This window comes from Phoca vitulina, unplaced genomic scaffold, assembly GCF_004348235.1.
Source record: "Phoca vitulina isolate PV1807 unplaced genomic scaffold, GSC_HSeal_1.0 scaffold69, whole genome shotgun sequence".
Classification (NCBI taxonomy): Eukaryota; Metazoa; Chordata; class Mammalia; order Carnivora; family Phocidae; genus Phoca; species Phoca vitulina.
The window spans coordinates 3359012-3385252 of NW_022589772.1; the positions used below are offsets into that span (position 1 = coordinate 3359012).

The window sequence follows — 26241 nt, forward strand, 5'->3', positions numbered from 1 at the left end:
TCCAAAGCATTGACAAAAATGTCAGATGGGCTTGATATTCACTGGGTGGCATATTGGGCAGCTATTAAAATGATACACGTGAAGTTTCTATATATACACAAAAAGTAACATATCCCAAATGTGTAACTCTTAAAAACACAAAAATTATACATACTATGGTTGCAACTATGAACAACAGGATATGCAAATAGATGACAATCTATGAAGACAATAAAGAAATGTGAAGGTTAACAATAATCATAAAAGTATCTAATATTTACTGAGTGCTAGGTCTAGGCACTAGTACAAAATGAGCTTTACATGAATTAACTCATTTAATCCTCACAATCATGCTATGAGGTAGGCATTATTATTACTCGTTTTACAGATAGAGAAATTAGGGTACAAAGCAGTTAAACAGGCTGCTTCCAGTCACACAGATGATAAGTGGCCAAATCAGGATTTCAGTCCAGGCATACAAGCTGTAATCTGTGCTTTTATCCAGGGATGCAGGTGTAAGACTGGTTTTGTGAAGTTACATAAAATTTGTTGTGTAAAGTTGCAATAATCATGAACATATGCAAAGCCATGGCAGATCATAGCGGTGACACAGCAGATCACTTGGGACCTCCTTGTAGACTAACTCCATTCAATTGTGGCTATTGCTACTTAATCAGTGGTGATTTCTCTACCCAGCATTCAGCCCATATTTTCCCATCTTATTTACATGGATACAAACTCAGTCCCCATCAAAGGCTCTTTATGTTTCTGGCCAGGTTTTAAAGATTGTTATTGATTGTCTCCTGCTTTTCCCCCTATTTTATGTTCATAGCCTTCCTGCTACTCTTATCGCAGGATGGTACCAATTATCTGTACTTTCCTTAGTTGTGTGCTTCTCCCATCATCTAACATTTATTCAACAAACATGTATTCAGCAACTGCTACGTGCCAGCCAATGAGGATGTTAAGATGGCATCCTTATCCTCAAGAAGTTCATAGTCTAATGAAGAACATGAGTAAACAATTAGAATAGCTGCCATTTTTAATGCTTATGCCAAACACTGTGCCCAGTGCATTATATGTGGTGTCCCATGTAATAGAGAAAAGTGAGTAAGCATGTGGGCTCCAGGATCAGAAGAGCCTGGGGCAAATCCTACCTTTGTCACTTCCTACCAGTGTGACCACTCTGTGCTTTAGTTTCTCATCTGAAAAAAAAAAAAATAACAGTAGCTATTTCACAGGGTTATTCTGAGAATCAAACATTACAAGACAGGCAAAGCACTTAGCATAGTGCCTGGCACATAATAAGGGCACAGTAAATGTTAGCAATTAGTATTTATCCTTCCAATAAACTATTTTAGACATGAAGAAACTTGAAGTTTAAAGATTATTTAAGTTTTCCAAAGTTAAATAGTTAATAGGGGAGGAGTCTAAAGTTTGCTCTTAGCTACTCCCCTAAACTGTTGCTGAAGTGTGATATATGCCTTTGTAGAATCAGGCTAAGGTGCAATGGGAGAGCAAAAGAGGAGCACCTAACCCAACCTTGTAGGGAAGGAGGCAGGGCAGGACAAACAAGAGGTGGGCAGAGAAGGAGACAGGATGAAAGTGGAGGCCAGAAGTTGGGAGCATGGCAGGAGCGGAGCATTCCATCCAGAGTTAGAAGCTTATGAAATGTATGATGGAATAAGAAATGGCAAGTCTAAGGAACAGCAGAATCGGCATGTGAAATCCAGGATGACATCACTGCTTTCACCCAAGGAGCCTTTCTATTTCGGTTTATCCTCCCGTTCTTCACTGGTCTGATTTAAGTCCAGCAGGGTAAACCCTCTCCATAGTCCTTCTACCTTTTGAAAGATGAACTGCCCATCTCACAGATGAGACTTTCAGAAAGTGTCCAGAGGACTGCAGTTCTGTTCCTATCTTCATTCCACTGTGCCCCTCTTAGCTTTGTGATCTATTTTTGGATGGCTCTCAACACGCTCAAGTTCCCCCTTAACCAGCTGGGATGGATTTGTCTTCCATACATTTAATATCAAGTCTTCTTGAATCTTTGTATCCTCACTTTGTGCTCCTTCTTGAGCTATCAAGTTCCATATGTTTGTTTACTCTCTGCTAAATAAAAATGGATTATTTTCTTTAAAATCACATCCTTTAAAATCAAAAAAGATATTCCTTCGACATTAGGCTTCTGGGGTTTGGTCAACATCCCTTTCCATCCCTGTGATCTGTGATGATTTTATTATGGACCTGGCCACCAGGTAATGCCCACTCCTCTAGGGAGTGGCCCTTTCCATGTAAATTCACCTGAGCCTAGAAGCCGCAGGACTTCCTACAGTGGTATCTCTAGAATGCTCTTATCTACCCCATATGTCAGTCACCCATTTTACCTGGGCGTACCTTTCAACAAGCCAGCTTCTCTTAGTGGCCAGGCCATGTTCCAACATTTTGTGCACCATACTGAAGGCATTCTCAGTATGAACTATGAAAACTGAGGAACAATCTTTTCATCTTTTTTTTTCTCTCTTGTACAATTATACATATAGGATCTCCCTGACTAGAATATCACCACAGTTGAAGGAAGATTTTAAATGCTTGAACTTTCACTTTTATGGAATCTTTGTATCAGTCATTGGAACAGTTTGTAGTAAGTTCTACTCTCAAGCTTAACCGTTGCATTTTTTTTTAAGATTTTATTTATTTGACAGAGAGAGAGAGAGACACAGCGAGAAAGGGAACAGAAGCAGGGGGAGTGGGAGTGGGAGAGGGAGAAGCAGGCTTCCTGCCAAGCAGGGAGCCCAATGTGGGGCTCGATCCCAGGACCCTGGGATCATGACCTGAGCTGAAGGCAGATGCCCAACGACTGAGCCACACAGGCGCCCCAACCATTGCATTTTTTTAATTAAAGATTCTTATTTATTTGAGAGAGAGAGAGAGCACAAGCAGGGGCAGAGGGAGAGGGAGAAGCAGACTCCCCGCTGGGCAGGGAGCCCAACACGGGGCTCGATCCCAGGACCCCGTGATCATGACCTGAGCCGAAGGCAGACAGTTAACAGACTGAGCCACCCAGGCACCCCTTACCATTGCAATTTTAATTGTTTACGGGGACGGGGGTAGAGGAGTGTAACACCCTCCATTCTGGACCCTGCCAACATATGGATTATATACTTGCCCTGGTTTGTGGCTTTGTTGTCTGTCATGCAATGAGCAAACATTTACTGAATGTTTTCTTTTTTTTTCTTTTTAAAGATTTTATTTATTTATTTGACAGAGAGTGACAGAGAGAGAGAGCACAAGCAGGGGGAGCAGCAGAGGGAGAGGGAGAGGCAGGCTCCCCGCTGGGCAGGGAGCCCGATGTGGGGCTCAATCCCAGGACCCTGGGGTCATGACCTGAGCCAAAGGCAGACGCTTAAGGACTGAGCCACCCAGGTGCCCCTTACTGAATGTTTTCTATACTCGAGGTCATTGAACTTCCAGAGACCCTGGTTTTTCGAACTACCATTCCGATTTGCTGCAACTCCTTTCTGTTTTTCTGAACCACACCCACCCTGGCTTCTGCTCTCCAGCTATTGGCTAGCTGCTTGTGCCAGTGCTGGCCTCCCACCTGCCCTGATTTCAGATGGACCCTGCCACGTCCTGGTTGTGCCTTCTTGGTAGAACCAGACTCCTGAGCCCCATATCTTTCTCATTTTTGATCCTCTGCCTGGCTCTGTAATGCACTGTCTTGCCTGGCCCTGACTTTTAGACTCTCCTGGAAATTCGGATCCTGTGCTAAGTCTGACTTGCCATATTCTGGTTCTTGTGCCAACCTGGCCCCTGAACTCCAGGCTCTCATCTTACTTTTGATTCTCAAATGCTTCACCAACCAGCACTTATTTTCATCAAACAAAAAGCAAATTTCTTCCTTCTAGGCTAGCTCACAAGCAATGTGATGTTGAAAGAATCATGGAAGTTACCTATGATGATACAAGAAGAGCCATGTAACTGGTTGAAAGGGGCCACGTGCATGTTGCCCAGACAGCCCTGAAGGAGGCTCCATGAGAGTCAGGCCAGTGCAGACAGAGCGCAACCTTCATCAAAATGACTAATCCCACTGTGCCGCCTATTTCCCGGACAATTGTCAATGGGACTGGCATCTTCTAGACTTTAATCCATTGATAACAGTAATAGTAAAAGTTAATAAGTATCCATTCATTTCTTCAACAAGTATGATCCAGTGCCTATCATGTGCCAGGTACAGAGGAGCTGTATGTCTCTGCCTTCCTAGAGCTTACATTCTAGTGGGGATGGACAGAAAATAAACACTTAAACAAGAAATTACTTCATATAATTTTAGGGAGTTTTTTTTTTTATTTTTTTTTTAAAGTTTTGAAGCCCTCACCACTGTAGGTCACAGGCAGTCGGTCTGCACTTTTGAAGATTTTATTTACAAATTTTTAGGGAGTTTTAAATGCTACAAAGAAAATTAAACGAGACGGGATGCCTGGGTGGCTCAGTCGGTTAAGCGTCTGCCTTCAGCTCATGTCATGATCCCAGGGTCCTAGAATCAAGCCCAAGGTCAGGCTCCCTCTGCTTCTCCCTCTCCCTCTGCCCCTTCCCCTGCTTGTGCTCACTCTCTCTCTCTCAAATAAATAAATAAAAATCTTTAAAAAAAAAAAAAAGAAAGAAAGAAAGAAAAGGGGGCGCCTGGGTGGCTCAGTCGTTAAGTGTCTGCCTTCGGCTCAGGTCACGATCCCAGAGTCCTGGGATCGAGCCCCGCATCAGGCTCCCCGCTTAGCAGGGAGTCTGCTTCTCCCTCTCCCTCTGCCCCTGCTTGTGTTCCCTCTCTCGCTGTCTCTCTCTCTGTCAAATAAATAAATAAAATCTTTAAAAAAAAAAAAAAGAAAAGAAAAAAACTGGTGGATCTACTTTTGGTAGAGTGACCAAGGAAAGCTTCTCTGAGGAAGTGACATTTGAGCTGAGACTCCAGTTATGTTAAGGAGATGGTCATGCAAAGATATGGGGGAAGATCACTCCCAGGTAGAGGGAATCTCTAAAACATTTCCCAGATACCCCCTAAATGAACCCAAGAATAAATCTCTAAGCCTCTCAGAATGTATTGCACCCTAAAAACATATTTGGGGGGCACCTGAGTGGTTCAGTCAATTGGGCATCCAACTCTTAATTTCGGCTCAGGTCATGATCTCAGGGTTGTGAGATCAAGCCCCATATCTGGGCTCCGTGCTCAGCAGGGAGTCTGCTTCTCTCTCTCTCTCTCTGTTTTTCTTTCTTCCTCTGCCCCTCCCCCTGCTCATGCTCTCTTTCTCTAAAAATAAATAAATCTTTAAAAAAATTAAAGCAACCTATTTTGAGCAATAGAAAAAGGGCATCTAATCTTAAAGTAACATTTCTTATGTTCTGCCCCTCATCTGTGAGCTTGAGAAATGGTTGATTTCTGCCACCCGGAGCTGGCTGCCTTTTATTGCTACCTGCACAGACTTCTGAATATGAGGCCAAATAAACCCTAGACACCGAAAACATACTGCAAAGTTACATATTTGGAGACTAGGAGAGGAAACAATAATTTGTGAAGCCATCTAATATAAAATAATGCAGTGGTTTGAGAAGGTGAGATGGATTTGGATTTTGAATTCTGGCTCAGCACTTAGAGCTGAGTGACCTCTGAATCTCTGCTTCCTCAGCCATAACAATAAAGTTTTTATAAGGATAATAATGATCATGTGGGGCGCCTGGGTGGCTCAGTCGTTGAGTGTCTGCCTTCGGCTCAGGTCATGGTCCCAGGGTCCTGGGATCGAGCCCCGCATCGGGCTCCCTGCTCGGCGGGGAGCCTGCTTCTCCCTCTCCCACTCCCCCTGCTTGTGTTCCCTCTCTCGCTGTGTCTCTCTCTGTCAAATAAATAAATAAAATCTTTAAAAAAAAAAAAAAAGGATAATAATGATCATGTATGGAAAAGTGCTTAACATGTTTATATATAGTAAGTTCTCAGTGAGTGTTAGTTGACATATCGTTTAAAATAATCTACACAGTGTGTTAATTCAAGGATCCCTAAGCTCCTCCACTGAGCTTAGCACCCCGCTGGGCCCTGTCAGAACCACAAAAGAAGTATCAGAAATGGTAACTTGTTCACATTCACTTGGCTAGCAAATGACAGAGCTGAGATTTCTAACCCAAGCACCATATTCTTAACTACTCATTTACTGTCATTATGTAATTAGAAAGGTGATAAATCACATGGTCTCAAGATGAAAGAGAAAGTTTGGCAAAGGAAGGAGCCCTGGAAATAACTCTTAGAAAAGCATAGGCTCAGGACGCCTGGGTGGCTCAGTCGGTTAAACGTCTGCCTTCGGCTCAGGTCATGATCCCGGGGTCCTGGGATCGAGCCCCGCACACATCGGGCTCCCTGCTCAGCGGGGAGCCTGCTTCTCCCTCCACCTGCTGCTCCCCCTGCTTGTGCTCTCTCTCTCTCTCTCTCTGACAAAGAGATAAATAAAATCTTTAAAAAAGAAAAAAGAAAAGCATAGGCTCTGTGTAGACTGAGAAAAGAGAGAAGGTATTCCAGGCGGAAGGGGAAAGCCTAAGAGACAGAAGCGGTAACAAACAAATGAGCCCACCTGATAGGTTTGTGTGGGGAAAGAGACCAAAATCATGTGACATCATAGTCTCCCTGTTGGGATGTAAATCTGACAGGCCCCTTATTAAGCAGATCCCTTCACATTTTCTGTCTATTTTTCTTGCCCTTCCTAGAGTATTAACTAACCTGCTCTTCGACCTCTTTCAGGCTCTTCGAAACCCTCCAGTCTCTCTTCTGGTCTGTCTTCGGCCTTTTAAATCTCTATGTCACCAATGTGAAAGCCAGACATGAGTTCACAGAGTTTGTGGGAGCTACCATGTTTGGGACATACAACGTCATCTCCCTAGTTGTGCTGCTGAACATGCTGATTGCCATGATGAACAACTCCTACCAGCTTATTGCCGTGAGTAGCTTTGCTTGACAAGGGTGATTACTTCATTTCTAGAGTGGTCACATTGGCCTGGAGCCCACTGGAAGCTCAATGAAGCAGTGTGTTGGCATCAAGTATTTTCCATTAGCTTTCCCAGTTGTTAGAGTGAATTATTTCTCTCTAAGGCAACTCGGTTTGGACTCTGAGTCCATTGAATCTCAGTAATCTAGAAGAGGACGTTCTAGTTAATAAGACTTTCCAGTTGTTAGAGTGAATTGTTTCTCTCTAAGGCAACTCGGTTCGGACTCTGAGTCCATTGAATCTCAGTAATCTAGAAGAGGACGTTCTAGTTAATAAGACTTTCTGGTAGCCTTAAAACTCTGAATCCATTTTCTTGCCTTAGGAAGGAGAGCTTGGGAGGTATGAGCACAGTTTGGCTATAACTTGTCACTCCACTAATCTCCAGGGTGGATTGAGCTGACTGGTTCTCTAGGCAGGAGGGTCTTATCTCCTTCATCACTGCAAACATGTTCCTCACAAAACTGAGCCAAAGGTTGCCAAAGACAACCTTCTCAGGCAGAGAGTGACTATTTTTTGATCAAGAATATATGAGTAATTACACTCCACTGTGAGACACTCTTTAGTAGAGTCAATCACAGTAGAATCTTTTTTTGACCATCATGCTACCATTTGGATCAGCAATATTACCCTAAACAAGAAATGGTGAAGGTATAGGACAGGGGATTGGTCCAGGCCCTGCCCTGGTTTTTGATGCCAAAGTAAATATCTAACCTTAGCATATTTTCTTATGATCTGCATATCATATTTAGAAATGGAGTATTAGCAAAGGAGTTTTGGCTATCTGAGGTCCTGTTTAGTTGGGTACCAGTGGATTTGGATGCTTAGTTCATATTAAGATGCTAGATCACCCCCATGGGTCTATCTGTTGCTGAAAGTTTTTGCTATAGCACAGAAGACAGATGAAAAGACCTGACTCTTGTCTTCCTTCATTGATGCTATTTCTCAGATTTTGTCTGCCACTGAGGAATCATTTAGCCTACAGAAAAGCAGCTTAAATTATTGGTTATATAAATAAAAGTATACATATAAATATATACATAAATATACACACATTTTTACACACATAGATATACACACATATTGTCCATATTTCATGAATATTTCTGGTGATAGTGACCATCTGTGATCCATTTCTTTTTTTTTTTAAGATTTTATTTATTTATTTGAGAGAGAGAGTGAGTGAGAGAGAGCACATGAGCAGGGGCAGAGGGAGAGGAAGAGGGAGAAGCAGACTCCCCGGCTGAGCAGGGAGCCCGATGTGGGGCTCGATCCCAAGACCCTGGAATCATGACCTGAGCCGAAGGCAGATGCTTAACTAAGCAACTAAGCCACTCAGGTGCCCCTCTGTGATCCATTTCAATTAAAGACAGACCGAAGAGGAATGGGTTTATGTGGTAGCAGGAGGCTTTTAAGTTATCTATTAGGAGAAATTTCCTAACCATAAATAACAATGAGATGTATTCTCCCAGGTGGGTTTGTAGAATTTCTCTCACTGGACAGTTTAAAGAAATCAGAATATAAAAGTATCCATTAGGATGGTTTAGATCTTAGGTACTTAGGTGGAGGCATATAGTGAAAAAATATATTAGGAGTTAGAAGACCAGGGACCCTAGTCTTAGTCCTGTCATTTATAACTGTGACCTTGAGTAACTTACTTTCCCTTTGTAGGCCTCAGTTTCTTCATCCAAAAAGTAAGAGGGTTGAAATGGATGGTCTTTATTGAGATATAATTGACATATGGCATTGGGTAAGTTTAAGGTGTACAACGTGATGATTTGATACAGATATATATTGCAAAATGTTTATCATAATAAGGTTAGTGAACACATCCATCACCTCACATAAATGACCATTTTGATGAGAATATTTAAGATAGCAAATTTCTTAGCAACTTTCAAGTATACAATACAATATTGTGAACTAGAGTCACTATGCTGGACATTACATCCCCAGAACTTATTCAACTTCTAACTGTAAATTTGTACCCTTTGACAAATATTCTCCATTTCCCCCAACCCTCAGCCCCTGGCAAGCTCCCTTCTACTCTCTGTCTCTCTGCATTGGACTCTTTTAGATTCCACGTATAACTGAGATCAGACAATACTGGCCTTCTTCGGCCTGACTTATTTGTCTTAGTATAATGCCCTCCAGTTGCATCCATCCAGGATTGCCTTCTTTCTCATGGTTGAGGAATATTCTGTTGTAGATATACACACCATATTTTCTTTTTCCATTTGTCTGTCAAGGGACAGTTAGGTTGTTTCCATGTCTGGTCTCTTGTGAACAATGCCACAGTGGACATGGGAGTGCAGATATTTCTTCAAGATGATGGTTGCCTCTTCTTTGGCTATATACCTAGAAGTGGGACCGCTGAAACATAGAATAGTTCTATTTCTAATAGTTTTGAGGACCCTCCATACTGTTTTCTATAGTGCCTGCACCAGTTTGCATTCCCACCAACAGTGCACCGGGGTTCCCTTTTCTTCACATTTGCACCACACTTGTTACCTCTTATCTTTTTTTTTTTTTTTTAGTTTTCATTTTATTTTTTATTTTTTTATTTTTTTATTAACATATAATGTATTATTTGTTTCAGGGGTACAGGTCTGTGATTCAACAGTCTTAAAAAATTCACAGCACTCACCAAGGCACATACCCTCCCCAATGTCCATCACCCAGCCACCCCATCCCTCCAACCCGCCTCCACTCCAGCAACCCTCAGTTTGTTTCCTGAGATTAAGAGTCTCTTACGGTTTGTCTCCCTCTCTGGTTTCATCTTGTTTCATTTCTCCGTCCCTTCCCTTATGATCCTCTGTCTTGTTTCTCAAATTCCTCATATCAGTGAGATCATGTGATACTTGTCTTTCTCTGATTGACTTATTTTGCTTAGCATAATACCGTCTAGTTCCATCCATGTTTTGCAAATGGCAAGATTTCTTTTTTTGATGGCTGCATAAAATTACATTGTATATATATACACCACATCTTCTTTATCCATTCATCTGTTGATGGATATCTAGGCTCTTTCCATAGTTTGGCTATTGTGGACATTGCTGCTATAAACATTGGGGTGCACGTGCCCCTTGGGATCACTACATTTGTATCTTTGGGGTAAATACCCATTAGTGCAACTCCTGGGTCATAGGGTAGCTCTATTTTCAACTTTTTGAGGAACCTCCATACTGTTTTCCAGAGTGGCTGCACCAGCTTGCCTTCCCACCAACAGTGTAGGAGGGTTCCCCTTTCTCCGCATCCCCGCCAACATCTGTCGTTTCCTGACTTGTTAATTTTAGCCATTCTGCCTGGTGTGAGGTGGTATCTCATTGAGGTTCTGATTTGCATTTCCCAGATGCTGAGTGATGTTGAGCACTTTTTCATGCGTCTGTTGGCCATTTGGATGTCTTCTTTGCAGAAATGTCTGTTCATGTCTTCTGCCCATTTCTTGATTGGATTATTTGTTGTTACCTCTTATCTTTTTGATAATAGCTGTTCTCTAACAGTTGTGACATGATAGCTCCTGGTGGTTTTGCCTTACATTTCTCTGATGATTACTGATGCTGAGCAACTTTTCCTGCACCTGTTGGCCATGTCTGATGCAGTGGTCTTTAATATCCCTGCCGGCTCTGACATCCTGTGAGTCTGGATGTCTAGATGAACAGGCTAAGCTCGCAAGGTCTCTTCTAGCTCTGAAATGCTGTCCATCTGCTGCTTTTGAAATGGAATATCACTCAATTTTATACTTCTCTCTCTCAATAGTTCGAACCCAACCAGGCCAAGAATTCTGGAATGATCTATGCTCACTCCAAGTCTGTCTGTATAAAGGGGACAGGCCTAAAATCTCAGGGGGTTATTTTTCCACTGCTATGCCTAGCATCCCCTTACCCTGCCAAAGATGGCAATATTCATGCTGAGGCCCTTGTCATTTTCTCCCTGGGTGTCTTGCAGCTGATCGCTCCTAATGGCAGTGGAAAACAAAGAGATTTTCTTGTCACCTAATACAGGGCTGTGGTGTCTCCCACTGAGCTCAGTGACATTTGGTAGGAAGGGTGGAAATAATCTTCTGTTTATGTGTCTTTAACATTTGGAACTGGATCCAGTGGGGTCCTGATATTGGGCAACCAGATTCCAAAAATATCTGGATCTGTCTGAGCAGTAAAGACCAGCAAGTAGATTCGATTCCACTCACCACATCTCCACTTCTGTAGTCAATGTAGTTTTTAGAAGGGCCCTCATATGGAAGAAATGTCATAAGAAGGGAAGCCACTGAGGATAAATCTCTCCTACTTCAAAAGGTATCAACAGGCTGACTCAGTCTAAGTGGAGACTCAGTTGTTGACATGCTTTACTGGGAATATGTTTAGTGTCTTACATCCTAAGACAGGGCTCAGGAACACCAGGTAATAGCAATCCCTTGAAAGGTCAAGCTCTTTCTCAATGCTCTGCACAGGATGCAGAGCTGCTGGTGGAGTAGAGATATGGCTCTTGAGAAATTCATATTTCTATGCCAGAGGAGGCTCCACTGCAGTCATAGATAGTCAGCTTCAAGATATGGGGAAGCAAGGATCACTCCAGGCGTGTGCTCTGTGGTCCCAGCCAGCATCATCAAATGAAGCTGGCCATATTTTATATTATTATTGTTTGTGATTATCATCGATTTCCTCTTCTCCCTTTATCCTTTTCTCTCTCTCAAGCTGCTTATTTCTCTCTGTAACACTTCTTTCAACACATCCACCTTGTCACTGCTGCTCCTCATGTGTATGCTCCCAGTTCCATCAAGTGAAGTTGCCCTTGATACCATTTTCATCAAATTCACCCTTATGAAAATATGAGGTGGGAGAGACAGACCAGCCCCACAACATTCATTTACCTTAGGACCTAGTCCTACGTCCAACTCACCTACAAGGGGCATCTCTTTTGCCTGAGACGGGTCCTCACAAAACATGGGGCTTATTATGATCTGTGTGATATAGCCTCGTGCGGCAAGTTACTAAGAACCCTCAGTTTCTCTGGCTACTGTGGAGTGTTCACTCTAAAGCTGAGATTAAGTAAACAGCACTTGCCTCACTGAGCCACATCTGCTGCAAGGCTTGGGGAGAGCCCAAATACATAGAATTGATTATCTCCCTTGGGGTGGCAGCATTTGGAGGCTCAGATAATGGATGAAGTCTCCAACTGCCAAAGATAGCTATGCCCATGAAGACATTCATCAAAACAATCCCAGCACTGCAAAAACAGTAAACAAAGCCGGAAGGGGCCACCGCACACCCGCGAATGTCAAGGGAGGGGGCAGGTGGTCTTCCTGCCCACCCCCAGTCACCCGAGACCAACCTCAGACTTTCAAAGCACAGAGAAGACGACAACTCGCACACTACACCCATGATTTGTAACCCACTAACCAGGCAGATAACCAACTGCTATGCACTGATACGGCACCCAGTTGTGAAGACATTGAAATATTTCCATACCAGTTGGTAAATAGCTGCCACTCCAGCTGTTCCCTCTGGGATGCCCCTAGATCACCTCACAATCCAGCAGGTGAAAGGTATTTTGCACGCCTCTGTCCCAATGCTATTGCTGGTATACATTCTGATTGGTTAGTTTCTTTTTTTAAATTATTTTATTTATTGATTTGAGAAAGAGAGAGTGTGTGTGTGCACAAGCAGGGAAGAGAGGGAGAAGCAGGCTCCCCGCTGAGCAAGGAGCCCGACATGGGGCTCGATCCCAGGACCCTGGGATCATGACCCGAGCCGAAGGCAGATGCTTAACAGACTGAGCCACCCAGGCGCCCCCGATTGGTCAGTTTATTAAACAGTCTGAATGTCATAGTGACAGGCAGAATCCTAAAATGCTCCCCTAAGATTTCCCAATTGTCAGGACTGTGAATATGATGAGATGGCACATTTGTGATTACATTGCATATGTGGCAAAAGAGATTTTACAGATGTAATTAAGGTTACTAATCAGGGAGATTATCCAGATGGGCCTAATCTAATCACATACGTCCTGTAAAAGCAGAGTTTTCTCCAGCTGGTAACAAAAGAAGATGTCAGAGATTCGAAGCATGAGGAGGGTTTGCTGGGCCGTTGCTGGCTCTGGTAACACCACTCACCACCTCTTCCAGTTGTCCCTCCAACTCTAGGGATAAGAGGGGCTTCCTGTTGTTGCTCCGCTGAAAATTCTCTGAGCTGTCTCACTGTCCTGTTTGGCTTCTTATCTCTTCCATCATCAACATACTAATCCCTGTTTTAAATTTTCTGCTTGAAAGAACTAGAGTGATTTCCATTTGTCTGGCTGTACCCCAACCTATCCGTATGTCTCTGATTAGGTTTTTGTGGGGTTGGTTTATTAAGGACAGATGGGGCTGAGACTTGAAGGTCAAATTTGGAAAGACAGAAAAGGGGGGATAGCTTTCAGATCTCATTTCTGGCAGGGAAATAGTTTGCACATCAGCAAGGATCGGCCTGGTGTTGATTGAAGGCAACAAGGGTGTAGGAGATGGCCTCATTCTTTTCTGCCTCCTCTTCTTTGATTTCCAATGGAAATATCTTCAAATGGGGGGCACCTGGGTGGCTCAGTCGGTTAAGTGTCTGCCTTCAGCCTAGGTCATGATCCCAGGGTCCTGGGATCAAGCCCCAGATCGGGCTCTCTGTTCAGCGGGGAGCCTGCTTCTCCCTCTCCCTCTCCGTGCCACTCCCCCTGCTTGTGCTCTCTCTCTCTCTCTCTCTCAAATAAATAAATAACATCTTTTAAAAGAAAAGTAAAAGAAAATATCTTCAAATGGGAATAATGTCCTCCCTGTGCCGATAGGGAACATGCCCCAGCAATGAAGAGAAACATATAGGGGAATCGTATCTCTAGGAGCTGGATGAGTTCAGAGCCTGCCTTTAGAAAAATAATTTTAAAAGATGAGGTCTGCTCTTATGGCTTCTCACATCCCCATTCTGTGTCTTTATACTGCTGTCCACCCAGCGCAGCATAGCACCCTGGGCTAACTGCCTTGCCTTACGTGGACCTGACCTCGGACAAGCCCTTTGCCTCCACCTCTAGGCCCGAGCTGAGCTCTTTCTCAGTCCCCTAAGGCTTAGAGAAGTCAGTAATAAGCCTGCAGTGACTATCTAGCATACAGACAGCCTTTATTAATCTGATAGGCATTCAACTGTTTTCAATCTATTATCATTATAACTCCCATCAATAATAACTACCATTTATGGAGCATTTATTATATGCCAGACACGATACAAAGCACTTTTTATACATATCTTCTCATTTAATTTTTACAACCTTGTGAGGCAGGTACTATTATTAATTCAGTTTGATAGGCGAGGAAACTGAGGCACAGAGCTCAAAGTGACTTACCCAAGGGCACACGCTTAATAAGGGCACTGGCAGGTGTGTCTAATCCAAAGTAATCACAATACTATACCCACCCCTTTCCCTGCCTGCATTCCAACTCCCCAGACCTGGATGCACACCCCCCCCACCCCACCCTACACCCAACCTTGGACTCCCTCAGCTTTATCCTTCTACTTGATTCACTGACTCGGACTGTCTCCTGACTTCTAATCAGAGGACTATCCTCTAAGGAGTCTTTCCCTTGGTTCTAGAGATTAAGTGCCTTCCATTTCCCTGAGATTCCCTGCCCCCTCCCCCCCAACACACACACACACACACACACACACACACACACGCTGGCTCTCTTTTTCTCCTTCAGTGTGCCTGTGCGCACTTCAGACTTCCAGTTTCTTCTTAGCTCTGCCCTGAATACTGCCAGCCTCCTCAATGAACAATCACACAACCCACCTGAGATAATCACACCCACAAAGGGTAAAAAGTTCAGCGCTCTCAAGCTCATTTGCATGACAAGAATTCCTCATTCAACTTACACATCCTGCCTTTGGATCGGCCTCTCATGCTGTCGCTTCCCAGAGAGCTCTTGCGTGGCCGAAAGGCTCTCTTGAAAGTACATCCTCACAAGCGAGTGGACTTCAGGGAAGTCTCGAGAAGAGGAGCATTCTCTCTGCGGATGCTGCAGGGGGCACCAAAGGCTGACTTTTCAGATCTCTGCATCTTGCCTGGGCCTGGCCTTCCCCCTGCTGGTCTAACACAGAAATGGATTCCTCGGTTTTTCTGCGTCAAGGTCCATTCATGGCTTTGTCAGCCAGCGGTCCGAGAGCCCGCATCTGCTGAGGACGGAGCTCTTCACCTCAAAATGCCGAAGGTATCCTTTGGCAGGTCTCTGCTGAGCGGCAGTCTCTGCTTCTGACAGCAGCAACAGCCTTTGATGCCTGCTACCTGGTAATGATCTTGGTCACCAACAAAGATGAGGTGGAGGGGGGAGGACGGTAAGAAGGCAATGAAGGGAAGTGGGGTTTCCTTCCCCCGTGCTAAAAGGCAACCAGACAGGGCAGACGGCCGTACTGCCCCTCTGCATCCCAGATTCTCCTGTCCTGGATGTTCAGCAGGAACATCAGTAGTTGTCATGGTGACTCTTCTCTTGGGTGACTCAAACCAAACAAGACCAAGTATGCAAGAGACAGGAAGGGCTTAATGCCCCAAGAATCCCTCTGTCCATCTACTGGCTGATGTCCTGGACTCTTTCACCCATTCACTTAATAATAAATATCTCTTGGATGGATAAATATTTATATTTATATATATATTTATATTTAACAAATATTTATTGAGAGACTACACCATACTATACTACATTCTTGTTAATGGAGACACATTAGGTGACAGGTGAACAGGACAGACAGACCCCTGTCCTCATGGGGTCTACAATCACGGAACCACAGTTTCAAATTTCTCTTTGCATTTCCTTTCTTCCTTGAAGACTGCCTTTAACTTTTTCGGGGCCATGGATTGCCTTGATCATCTGTTAAACATGGACAAGAGAAATGCACATATGAGCAGACATGATCAAATGCAGCATAAAATCTCAGAGGATTCACAAACCTCCTCCCGCTGTCATCCAGAAATAGCTCACCTTAAGACCTGTCGCCAGTTAGCATGCAAATATGTGTTAAGCTGTTAGGAGGTCACTTGTGACTCAGTGTAAATGAATCTGATCCCTTACTGAGATCAGGTTTGCATAGGGGGCCAAGCGAGTGAGACAGACCATGAGGGAATTGTACCTGAAGACTGCGGAAGGGACACCAACAAGGAAAACAGATCAGAGGCACTGAAGGAAAATGTCACCATCATCACAGCTTTGCAAAGGATCATCAGGTCTGTGCAACAGTCCCCGAAGCCAACGGTGCCTTCAGCCACTCTGTAAAATAACAACCATCAATGGACAATCTGTGTCCATAAAAATGACCATGTTTGTATTTCCAATGATTTCAGAGCTGAGACTCGGGAAGAACTGTTCCTCGTGGAAGACTTGGCCTCCCTATGGACTGGTCTCTGAATGTTCTCTTCATTGGCTACAAATCATATTTGTGGATGAGTCAAAGGTCCATGGCTGAAAGGTCATTGTTGGAAAATGGGGTTCTTCTTGGCTTCTGCTTGTTCCCATTATCATTGTTCTGGGCACCAGGAGTCAGTTGACTGGAAAGCTAAGTGGTACAAATGAGCTTTGATTTCTGAGCAGTTGAGGTTGAGGAACTAAATGTGAGCTCGGAGTGATTAATATTAATAAGGCCTCTCTTTTCCTGTGGTCATCGGAGCCCCATGTTATAGCCCAAGTCCATGTGAGAGACAGCACAGGCCAGGAGGTGTCCTTGAGCTACAACACAGAAGTCACAATACCCAGAAGGAGCATCGGAGGTACCAACCCGCTGCATTACTCTGCCTTTCACTCGAGGCCTGACAGCAAAGTTACGTTACATCAGCTGTCAAAGAAAATTTGTTTTTGTTTGAAAGAGAAAAACAGAGGAGATCTAAGAGTAAAACTGAAGAGAAAGGGTCATTGTATTTCTTTCTTATCCTCCTGTCTTCTGTCACAGGATTCTGCTCTTTCCTCTGTTCTCGTTCCCAATTTCCCCTGGGGATTTGACCTTCTAGAGAAGTACCTGGGCCTATAAAATTGTGAGTTCATCACAAAAGCTTTATGACAAATATATTTATCTCAAAGCTGCTCTTACTAAATGTGGCATATCCGGAAGCTCCCATAGTTAAAGAAAAGAAAGTGTTCTAGATCCCCTCATTCATTAGAAAATCAACATTATTAAAGAAGGTTTGAACTATTAGAATTAGAATCTTCTCAACTAACTCCACCAAAATTCCTATTGACCTTGCCCTAAAGATTCCTGGGGGTACAAAGAAGTTTCTAGCACCCAATAAATCTTCTAGGAGATTTTGCTACAGGGTTTTTCTCTTAAGACGTCATTTCAAACATTTCATAAAAGAAAACTAATGCAAGAAACCTGATGCTGGAGTCCCTCCATCCTTAACCAGGATGCGGGTGTCGGACACATAGGCGGCTCTCACTTAGTATCTACTGAATAAATGAGCAAATCCATGAATTCCCAATGCATGTGACAAAATATTTTAAAGTGTGAAGACAGAGCAACAGACAAAGCTGACCAAAGCTGAGCTCCTTGGCCTCTATTCAGGGGTTGGTCAAATTTTTTCTACAAAAGGGCAGACAGTGAATATTTTAGGCTTTGTGGACAATAAGATCTCTGTCACCACTATCCAATTCTGCTATTATAACACAAAGGAAGCCATAGAAATACATAAACAAAAGGGCATGACTGTGTGCCAATAAAACTTTATTTACGGGCACGGAAATTTGAAATTCATATAATTTTTGTGTAAAAACTATTACTCTTCTTTTGATGTCTTTTCAATCACTTAGAAATGTAACAACCCCTCGTAGATCTCAGGCTGTTCAAAACCAAGTGGCAGGCAAGATTAGGCCTGCAGGCCATCCTTTGCCTACTGCTGTTCTAGTTGTTTCCATATGTATCTCTTTTCTACCTTTGTAGACTGAGGCTCCTTGAAGACAGGGGCTCTGCTTTAGGTTTTCTTTATATTCCCCTGCTGCTTAGTAACATGTGGGACACATCATAGGTACTCAACACATACTTTTTCACTGATTGATGGGGAGAAGCTTGAGGAAATCCCTGATCTTCGGTTTGTCGACCATGTTAAAAAATGCATAATGCGGATTTATATCCATTGCAAGTGTTTGGTGTTTGGAGATTACATTTCTATGGCAATGGGTGGAAGCATTATCTGACTGAAAAGAGATCTGCCTACATGATGGATTTCATAATTATAGTAACATAGCGCTTTATACTTCCCAAAGCACATTTGCAGATATTGTCTTATTTGATCCTCATGAGGACTTTTGAGTGTAGGCAATATTATCTGTGGGTTACGGATGAGGAAACAGGCTTCCAAAGGTTGAGACTTGACCGGGGCTACATGGCAAGTTTGTTCATTCATTAATTCATTCTTTCTACAAGGACTTGAGAGGCTGCCGTAGGCAAGCAATTAGGTCAAGGTGAATGCAGGGCCAGTGACTCCTCAGGTGATGTTAAGAAGCAATCCAGAAAATAGAAATGTGCCCTGGAGGGGCACCTGGGTGGCTCAGTGGGTTAAGCATCTGCCTTTGGCTCAGGTCATGATCCCGGGGTCCTGAGATAGAGCCCCATGTCCAGCTTCCTGCTCAGCAGGGGGGCTGCTTCTCCCTCTGCTCCTCCCCACGCTACTCATTCTCTCTCTCTCTCAAATAAATAAATAACATCTTTATTTTTTTTTAAGATTTATTTATTTGAGAGAGACAGATAGTGACAGAGATAGCGAGAGAGAGTACAAGCGGGGAGGAGAGGGAGAATCAGGCTCCCCGCTGAGCAGGGAGCCCGATGTGTGGCTCGATCCCAGGACCCTGGGATCACGACCCGAGCCAAAGGCAGACGCCCAACCGACTGAGCCACCCAGGCGCCCCTAAATAACATCTTTAAAAAAAAATAAAAAGAAGTGTGGTCTAGAGAGTTCAAAGTAAAGTCCTGATAAGTGAGGCATATGGGGACAGACAAGTAGATTTTCCCGTGCCCACGTGATCAGGCACACCTCTCTCTTCTGCCCAGGCTCAGAAATGGAAGGCCTGACTGAATTAGTCCTGGTTATTTCTGAAAACTGCAGGGTGAGCTCCCAACCACAGCTCTCACCACCATCTGATGGCTTCTGTCCTCAGAAAGGAAAAGGTGCCTGTACTCCCCAAATGAAAGATACAGGCAAGCAGAACAATCTGTGTCTCCTTTCAATTTACATTTCTGGAGACGCCCAGAAAAGGGGACAGACAATTCAGTGAGCTTCAGGACCACCACGTGTGCTGTGAACGGTGCTGCCAGAATTGTGTAGTGTATAACCTACACGGCTGAACGCAAGAGCCCTGCAAAGGTCTCTTCACAAGCAGAAAAAGCTGAAGGAAACAAGTGGAAAAGAAACCTGGGCCGACAGAGGCCTGGCCAAGTGTGCAGTGGAATCTGTTTTCAAAATCTCAGAGTCTGATCAGCAGGCTCTGTCTCTGCACTTTTTGCAGGTACCTTTCTGACACACAGGAGTAAACTTGCTGCTTGTTGCAAAATCCCACTCGTGGAGCACTTCCCAAAGAGACGGTACACCTTAGCACCTTAGTGGTTAAGAGCTTGGGTCCTAGGGGCGCCTGGGTGTCTCAGTCGGTTAAGCATCTGGGATCCTGGGGATGGGATGCTTCCACCATTGCCATAGAAATGTAGCTCTAGACAAGTGGCAAGTTCTGGCTGGCTGATGTCCCTTTCCCAGGGGCAAGCTAAAGGTGAAACACTTGGCATTTTATTTTCTGGCCCACTGTGTTTGAAAATGGCCAGAAGGCACTTACGTAGAGAAGACAGCGGCTCCAGAAAGCACTAAGAGAGCCCTGGTGTCATGACAGCCAGCACCCCTTGTCAGGATGTAGGGAGGGACAATTCTTCCAGCAACGGGGCTCAGTAGGATCTGAGAGTCCAATTAGAGCTTATTTTCTTTGAGGACCCCTGGAGAGATCTATCACAAGTTCTTTTTTTGCAGTGATAAACGGGAGGCCTAGAGAAAGTAACATGGTTTGTTTCCATATGATCTACATAGTTTAGATTACCCAAAGGCTTGTAAGGTGCTATTCCTCAACCAAAACTTACCTACGCTGGGGTGTCTGGGTGGCTCAGTTGGTTGAGCATCTGACTCTTGATCTCAGCTGGGTAACCAGTAATAGAGTAACACACACCAAGCCCCTGAGTGGTCAGAGTGGTAATTCCAACCACTTAGCAATCGCAGAGAGGGATTTGCAGCTGTTTCCCGCCTGGGGAGGGGTGGGGGAGGGGCGAGGAGGGACAGACACAATGGCCGCCCACTAGGCAACTGCGTATGTTCGGTCGGGAGAAGGACCTGTTTGTAACACCCAACGAGGGGGCTCTTGCAGTCTGGGAAGGGTTAACTGGACTATTGAGGGGGCATCAGTACTAGGGTGCGAGGGATGCTGGGGACAACGGCTGGGCGGGGAGTTGGCACTGGAGGAAGGACTCTCTTTTATACCCCGATGTTTTGCAGCTGAGTTTGTGCCCTTGAACTGAGGTTGCTACGAGGGCTCTGAAGTAGATAAACCAATCTCAACGTCACTCGCAGCAGGCCCCAGAGTGATAGGAACGGGACATTCTGTTACAGAACCTGGACTAGATTGCCCTACGGAAGAACCAAGCGACACCCGGAGATCTTGGAGGATAGGAGGTTTATTTAACACTGTGGGGCTCAGAGGACAGTAGTCTCCAAAGTCTGAGCCCCGAGCACAAAGGGGACAATTTATACACTTCTACTTCCGCATACTGGGCACTCTTGGCGCATGCGCGAAGCGGGGCAGGGAGAGGAACCCGGATTCGTGCGTGCGGGAAGCAGAGCAGGGAGAAGAACCCGAAAGAGCCCCCCGGGGCAGGGGCTGAGACTCTCCCACTGGCTCAGTCAGCCATCTTAAGACACAGATTTTCCTTATCATAACCATCCAGCCACCTTGGGGAAGAGAGGAGGACTGCCGATTCTTTAGAGCTGGGGCACTGAGTCCCCGCTAGACCACCACACACGCGCAGTGAGCCCGGAGGTCAGGGCATGGAGGGGAATGGCGATACTCACTGAGGGGACGTTCTCTACTTCAGGGCTTCCAGGAGACCTGGACTACTTCCATATTCTGAAGATTCCTGTATATTTTTTTTAACTGAATGCAAACAAAAATGGAGTTACAAAAACCATGATATATTTTAAATGCTTACATCTTTTTAAAATGGCATTTTTAGCCCCGAGGCAAAACTACAATACAATGTATAGCATTGGGTGCGGTCCAGAAATCTGCATCTTTAACAAATGCCCCATATGCACACCAACCTTTGAGAAGCGTGCCCTGAATTCTACCAGGTGAAGAAAGCACTCCAAGTGGGGTCGGCTTCCCTCGAAATGCCAGGGAAGTGAATTCTCTCGCTTCAGTTTGGGGTGTGTTGCCTTCCCCTCATAGGGAAACAAAGTGGGGCTTCTACCCAAATGAAGTAAGCAGCTACTAGTTAATGTGAAAAAAATGCCAAAATATCCCTTACCCAAAACACCCTGCAACCAGCCTGCCATTGGGCCCAAGACTCCTGGGAGTAGCTTTTCTCCTTAAAGGTTATTATTAGCTCTTCTCTGCTATGTCTCTGCCTGCCGCTCTCCCTTTGCATTATGTTATAAAGCTTTCCAATTTGCTCAGGCAAGATGGTTGCTGGCAGGAGATCTAAGAGCGTGCATAAGAATTTGTCAAAAGCTGGTAAGAAATGGGCCTCGTGGTTTGATTGCAAGGCAAAGAACCTTGAGCTTGGATTTGTTGAGAAATGTGAAATTGAACAGACATGTGCATTTGACCTTGCTGTGGCCATGTGTTCTGGATCTGAGCTAGTCAACAACATTTGAGGTTGTGTTCTACAGTCACAGAACATTACACTGGGTTAGTGAAAGGAGATAAATAGAAGCCCTGGCCTGCTCTACAGGACCTGACAATCTCAAAGGCAATGCATGGCACACACGTGAACTAGAACACATATGTAAATCTATGTGTCATTAAAAGCACATTATGGGGGCGCCTGGGTGGCTCAGTCTTTAAGCGTCTGCCTTCGGCTCAGGTCATGATCCCAAGATCCTGGGATAGAGTCCCGCATCGGGCCCCCTGCTCAGTGAAGAGTCTGCTTCTCCCGTCTCCCTCTGCCCCTCCCCTGTGCTTGTGCGTGTGCTCGCCCACTCTCTCTCGCTCACTCTCGCTCTCAAATAAATAACATCTTTTTAAAAAATTAAAAAGTAAATAAATGCACATTACGGTAGCACAAAAGTCCTGAAAATTTTGGGAAGTCTGGAAGAGGAAGAACCACAAAAGAACCCTCCCAGGGGCTGACTTTGGAGAATGTTCAAGAGTAATAGTTGAGCAGAAAGGGTAGGGCAGAGAGTAGGAGAACGCAGCGCCGCCAAACACTGAAAATATGCAAGGAAAAGACAATGTCTGATTTGCCCATCACACAAGGTGAAAGGCTAGCCCTGTGCAGATGCAAGAAAACCTTTTGGGCATCATACATTCAGGGAAGTTGTAGACAAATACAACTACACAAGCCACAGCTCTAATCTTGCAATTCAAATTAGATCAAGGATTGAAAATAAAACAGGTTTCTAGACGCCAAATCATCTTTTTGTCCCTGTTGTTCACGGCTACAATCCCAACACCTAGCGTCTATATATATTTGATGAGTGAATGAATGTACGAACGAATATTTACTAATCACTTTACAGCTCACACAGTTTAATCCTGCCAGGTGCTCTCTTATGTCCAGATCTTCAGGTTTCAGCCATTAATTCTGTATGCTAATCATGTCCTGTGTGATATTCCCACCACTTTTGGACAGTCATCTCTCTCTACCCAGCACCTAGCACAATGCCTGGAATATAGTAGCTCGTTGCTCAACATGGGAACCAAAGAATGGAGGTTAGGTGCACTATGAATTAATACATGATGAATGAATGGAAAAGCACTACTGAGACAGTAATTTGCAGTAACTTCTCTGTTAAGTTAGTACATAGAAATTCCCAACCTGAGCTCACCTGAGTACTAGGGGCAGGAAAAGGTAGCAGTGGGGGTCCTTGAGCTGTTTTCAAATTGCTTAGCCAAAATCATATCCCCCATCTAAATGGACTAGGGGCAAGGAGGGACACCAGAAAGCCTCCTGAGCTCACAAAGATGTCTATGGTTTATCACTTGGCCCACTTTATGACTCTATTCTTTGTTGAGATCGAATGCCTTTTTTTCCCCTCAGCATTTTAAACAACTGTTGTTTTTTTTAAAAAAGGGACATAACTTCTTAGTGTTTAAAACACAAACAAAAAGCTTAACTCACATAGGGATTAAAAAAAAGAAAAGAGCATTTCTAGATACCAGGATATCTAGGCGAGTTTGAAAATGTGACTCAGTTCATCTTAAGAAATACTTATTGAATAGCTACTTCATTTCAAGAACTACAGAAACATTCTGCGGATGAAAGACTGGCTATTTGGGGCCATCAGAGGGTAAAATGAAAATTCAAGGTTTGTTTCTGGTGTTATGGGCTCAGAAATGTAGTGGAAAAAACCCCTGTCCTCCTCTGCATGGCAGCTTGCCTACAGCACCATTGTCTCTCAAGGCAGTGATAGTTACTATACTGATAATTGTGTGCATATATATATATAATTTATATATTGAAGCTGTCTTAGTCCTGGGTCTCATCAAGGACATTCAAGCGCTTTTCCAGCATACTCTCTAATGAATTTGGTGGGAAAAAAATCTATATATCCTTTTATATGTTTTTGAGTTGACATCAAAATATGTCATCCTAAGTTTAAACCATTGCAAATGATGTAATTTCTAGAATAGGATAAATACTGACATTTAAAATAAAACTACCTAATCACTCATTTAAATGTATCCAATGAAATCTGAGTACCATAGCAATTTGTGACTGATAACCATGTATTTAAAAATTAAATGGCAGGGCACCTGGGTGGCTCAGTCTGTTAAGCGTCTTGCTTTTGGCTCAGGTCATGATCCCAGAGTCCTGGGATCAAGACCAGCATTGGGATCCCTAGCAGGGAGACTGCTACTCCCTCTCCTGCTCCCCCCTGCTTGTGCTTTCTCTCTCTCTCTCTCTGTCAAATAAATAAATAAATAAATAAAATCTTTAAAGAATTAAAATTAAATGGCTAAAATCTTCTTTAAAGGCAGAAAGTTTACATCATTCCTTTTCTCCTTGCATTCTTATTTCCATTCACATCCCCACAGGATTTTACCCTAATGCTATAAAATTTTTGTTTTAAATATTTTATTACTATTGATCACTCTATAAGAGTTCTTCATAACAAAAATATAAATTAAATTTTAATTTTTTATTTCCTGTGGCCAGAAGGCAATAAATGTTAAAGTATTTCCTTTGAATTTAGTTATGATTCCATGATTAGCAGTACAAAACACCTCAAAAGAACACAAATAGGGGCGCCTGGGTGGCTCAGTCGTTAAGCGTCTGCCTTCGGCTCAGGTCATGATCCCAGGGTCCTGGGATCGAGCCCCGCATCGGGCTCCCTGCTCCGCGGGGAGCCTGCTTCTCCCTCTCCCACTCCCCCTGCTTGTGTTCCCTCTCTCACTGTGTCTCTCTCTCTGTCACATAAATAAATAAAATCTTAAAAAAAAAAAGAACACAAATATAATACAAATTTTAATAAATAACCAAGACATAAAAATACATTTTTATTGGAAATGAATTGCTTATATAGGTGAATAGAGTTTTTCACTAACTAGTTATTATATCCACAGAATATTAAGTAATATTCAGGAACAAAATTCAGCATCAACTATATTTTTATATTTTTATAAAATTAAGTGCTAAGAAAACTTTTCATATCATTTTCTTTTCTTTTTTTTTTTTTATTTTATTTTTTTTAAAGATTTTATTTATTTATTTGACAGAGAGAGACACAGCGAGAAAGGGAATACAAGCAGGGGGAATGGGAGAGGGAGAAGCAGGCTTCCCGCGGAGCAGGGAGCCCGATGCGGGGCTCGATCCCAGGACCCTGTGATCATGACCTGAGCCGAAGGCAGACGCTTAACGACTGAGCCACCCAGGCGCCCCGAAAACTTTTCATATCAATAAGTATATGTGAATGGACAGTTTTATTATGCCATTGTCATTCAATTTTCTAGAACTCTGAGTTACATGCCAAAAAGTCATGTAATGATTTTTTGTAAAATAATATTTCAATAATCTATCATCTGACAACTTGATTAGGTTTGCCTTATCTTTTATCAAAAGCAAGGAATTATAAACCACATGACTTAGAAAAGGATTTGTTACTCAAGATTACAGTCATTCAGTTTCTCAATTTCTGGGAAGCAATACGGTAAGAAGCCTCTGAGACGGACCCCACTGATCCCCACTTCCAGGCATCTGAACCCTTATACAATCTTTTTCCCTTGACTGTGGGCTAGGGACTCAGTCCTAACATATGAGACATGGCAGAAGTGATGTCACTTCAGAGAGTAGGGTACATGAAGACCATGGCTCTTCTCATTCACTACCACTGAGTGAAGCCTGCTGCCATGTTATAAGCCGTCCTATGGAGAAGCCCATATGGCAAGGAACTGAGGAAAGTCTTCAGCCAATAGCCAGCAAGGGACTAAGATCCTCAGTCCAACAGTGATAAATTTCACTTCACTGAAATTAATACAGCTTGCTCTATGAAAGAAACCATTAAGTGTGTGAAAAGACAAGATGCAGCTGGGGAAAAAACATTTGCAAGTCACATTCCTAACAAAGAGCTTGTATCCAGAATATAGGCATACCTCATGGGTTGTTTTTTTTTTTTTAAGATTTTATTTATTTATTTGACAGAGAGAGAGAGAGAGCACAAGAAGGGGGAGCAGCAGAGGGAGAGGGAGAAGCAGACTCTACGCTGAGCAGGGAGCCCAGTGTGGGACTCCATCCCAGGACCCTGGGATCATGACCTGAGCCAAAGGCTTAACCAACTGAGCCACCCAGGCACCCCAGGCAAACCTCATTTTATTGTGCTTCGCAGGTACTGTGGTTTTTTGTTTTTTGTTTTTTGTTTTTTTTACAAATTGAAGGTTTGTGGTAACCCTGCGACGAGCAAGTCCATTGGCACCGTTTTTCCAACAGCATTTGCTCACTTTTTGTCTCTCTCACATTTTGGTAACTCTTGCAATATTTCAAACATATTCAATATTATTACATTTGTT

The 26241-nt window shown here is 43.7% G+C and overlaps 1 protein-coding gene across 3 annotated transcripts in view; it reads left to right on the top strand.

Moving 5' to 3' along the window:
• Positions 1 to 26241, top strand: part of TRPC5 (transient receptor potential cation channel subfamily C member 5) — a 262537-nt gene that overhangs the window by 225935 nt on the left and 10361 nt on the right. For all 3 annotated transcript variants that reach the window (XR_004297931.1, XR_004297932.1, XM_032392736.1), the window contains exon 7: positions 6755 to 6950. Coding sequence is in view for 1 of the 3 variants with exons in the window: in XM_032392736.1 (XP_032248627.1) it covers positions 6755 to 6950 (196 nt within the window). In the remaining 2 variants the exon portion in view is untranslated. The remainder of the gene's footprint in view (positions 1 to 6754; positions 6951 to 26241) is intronic.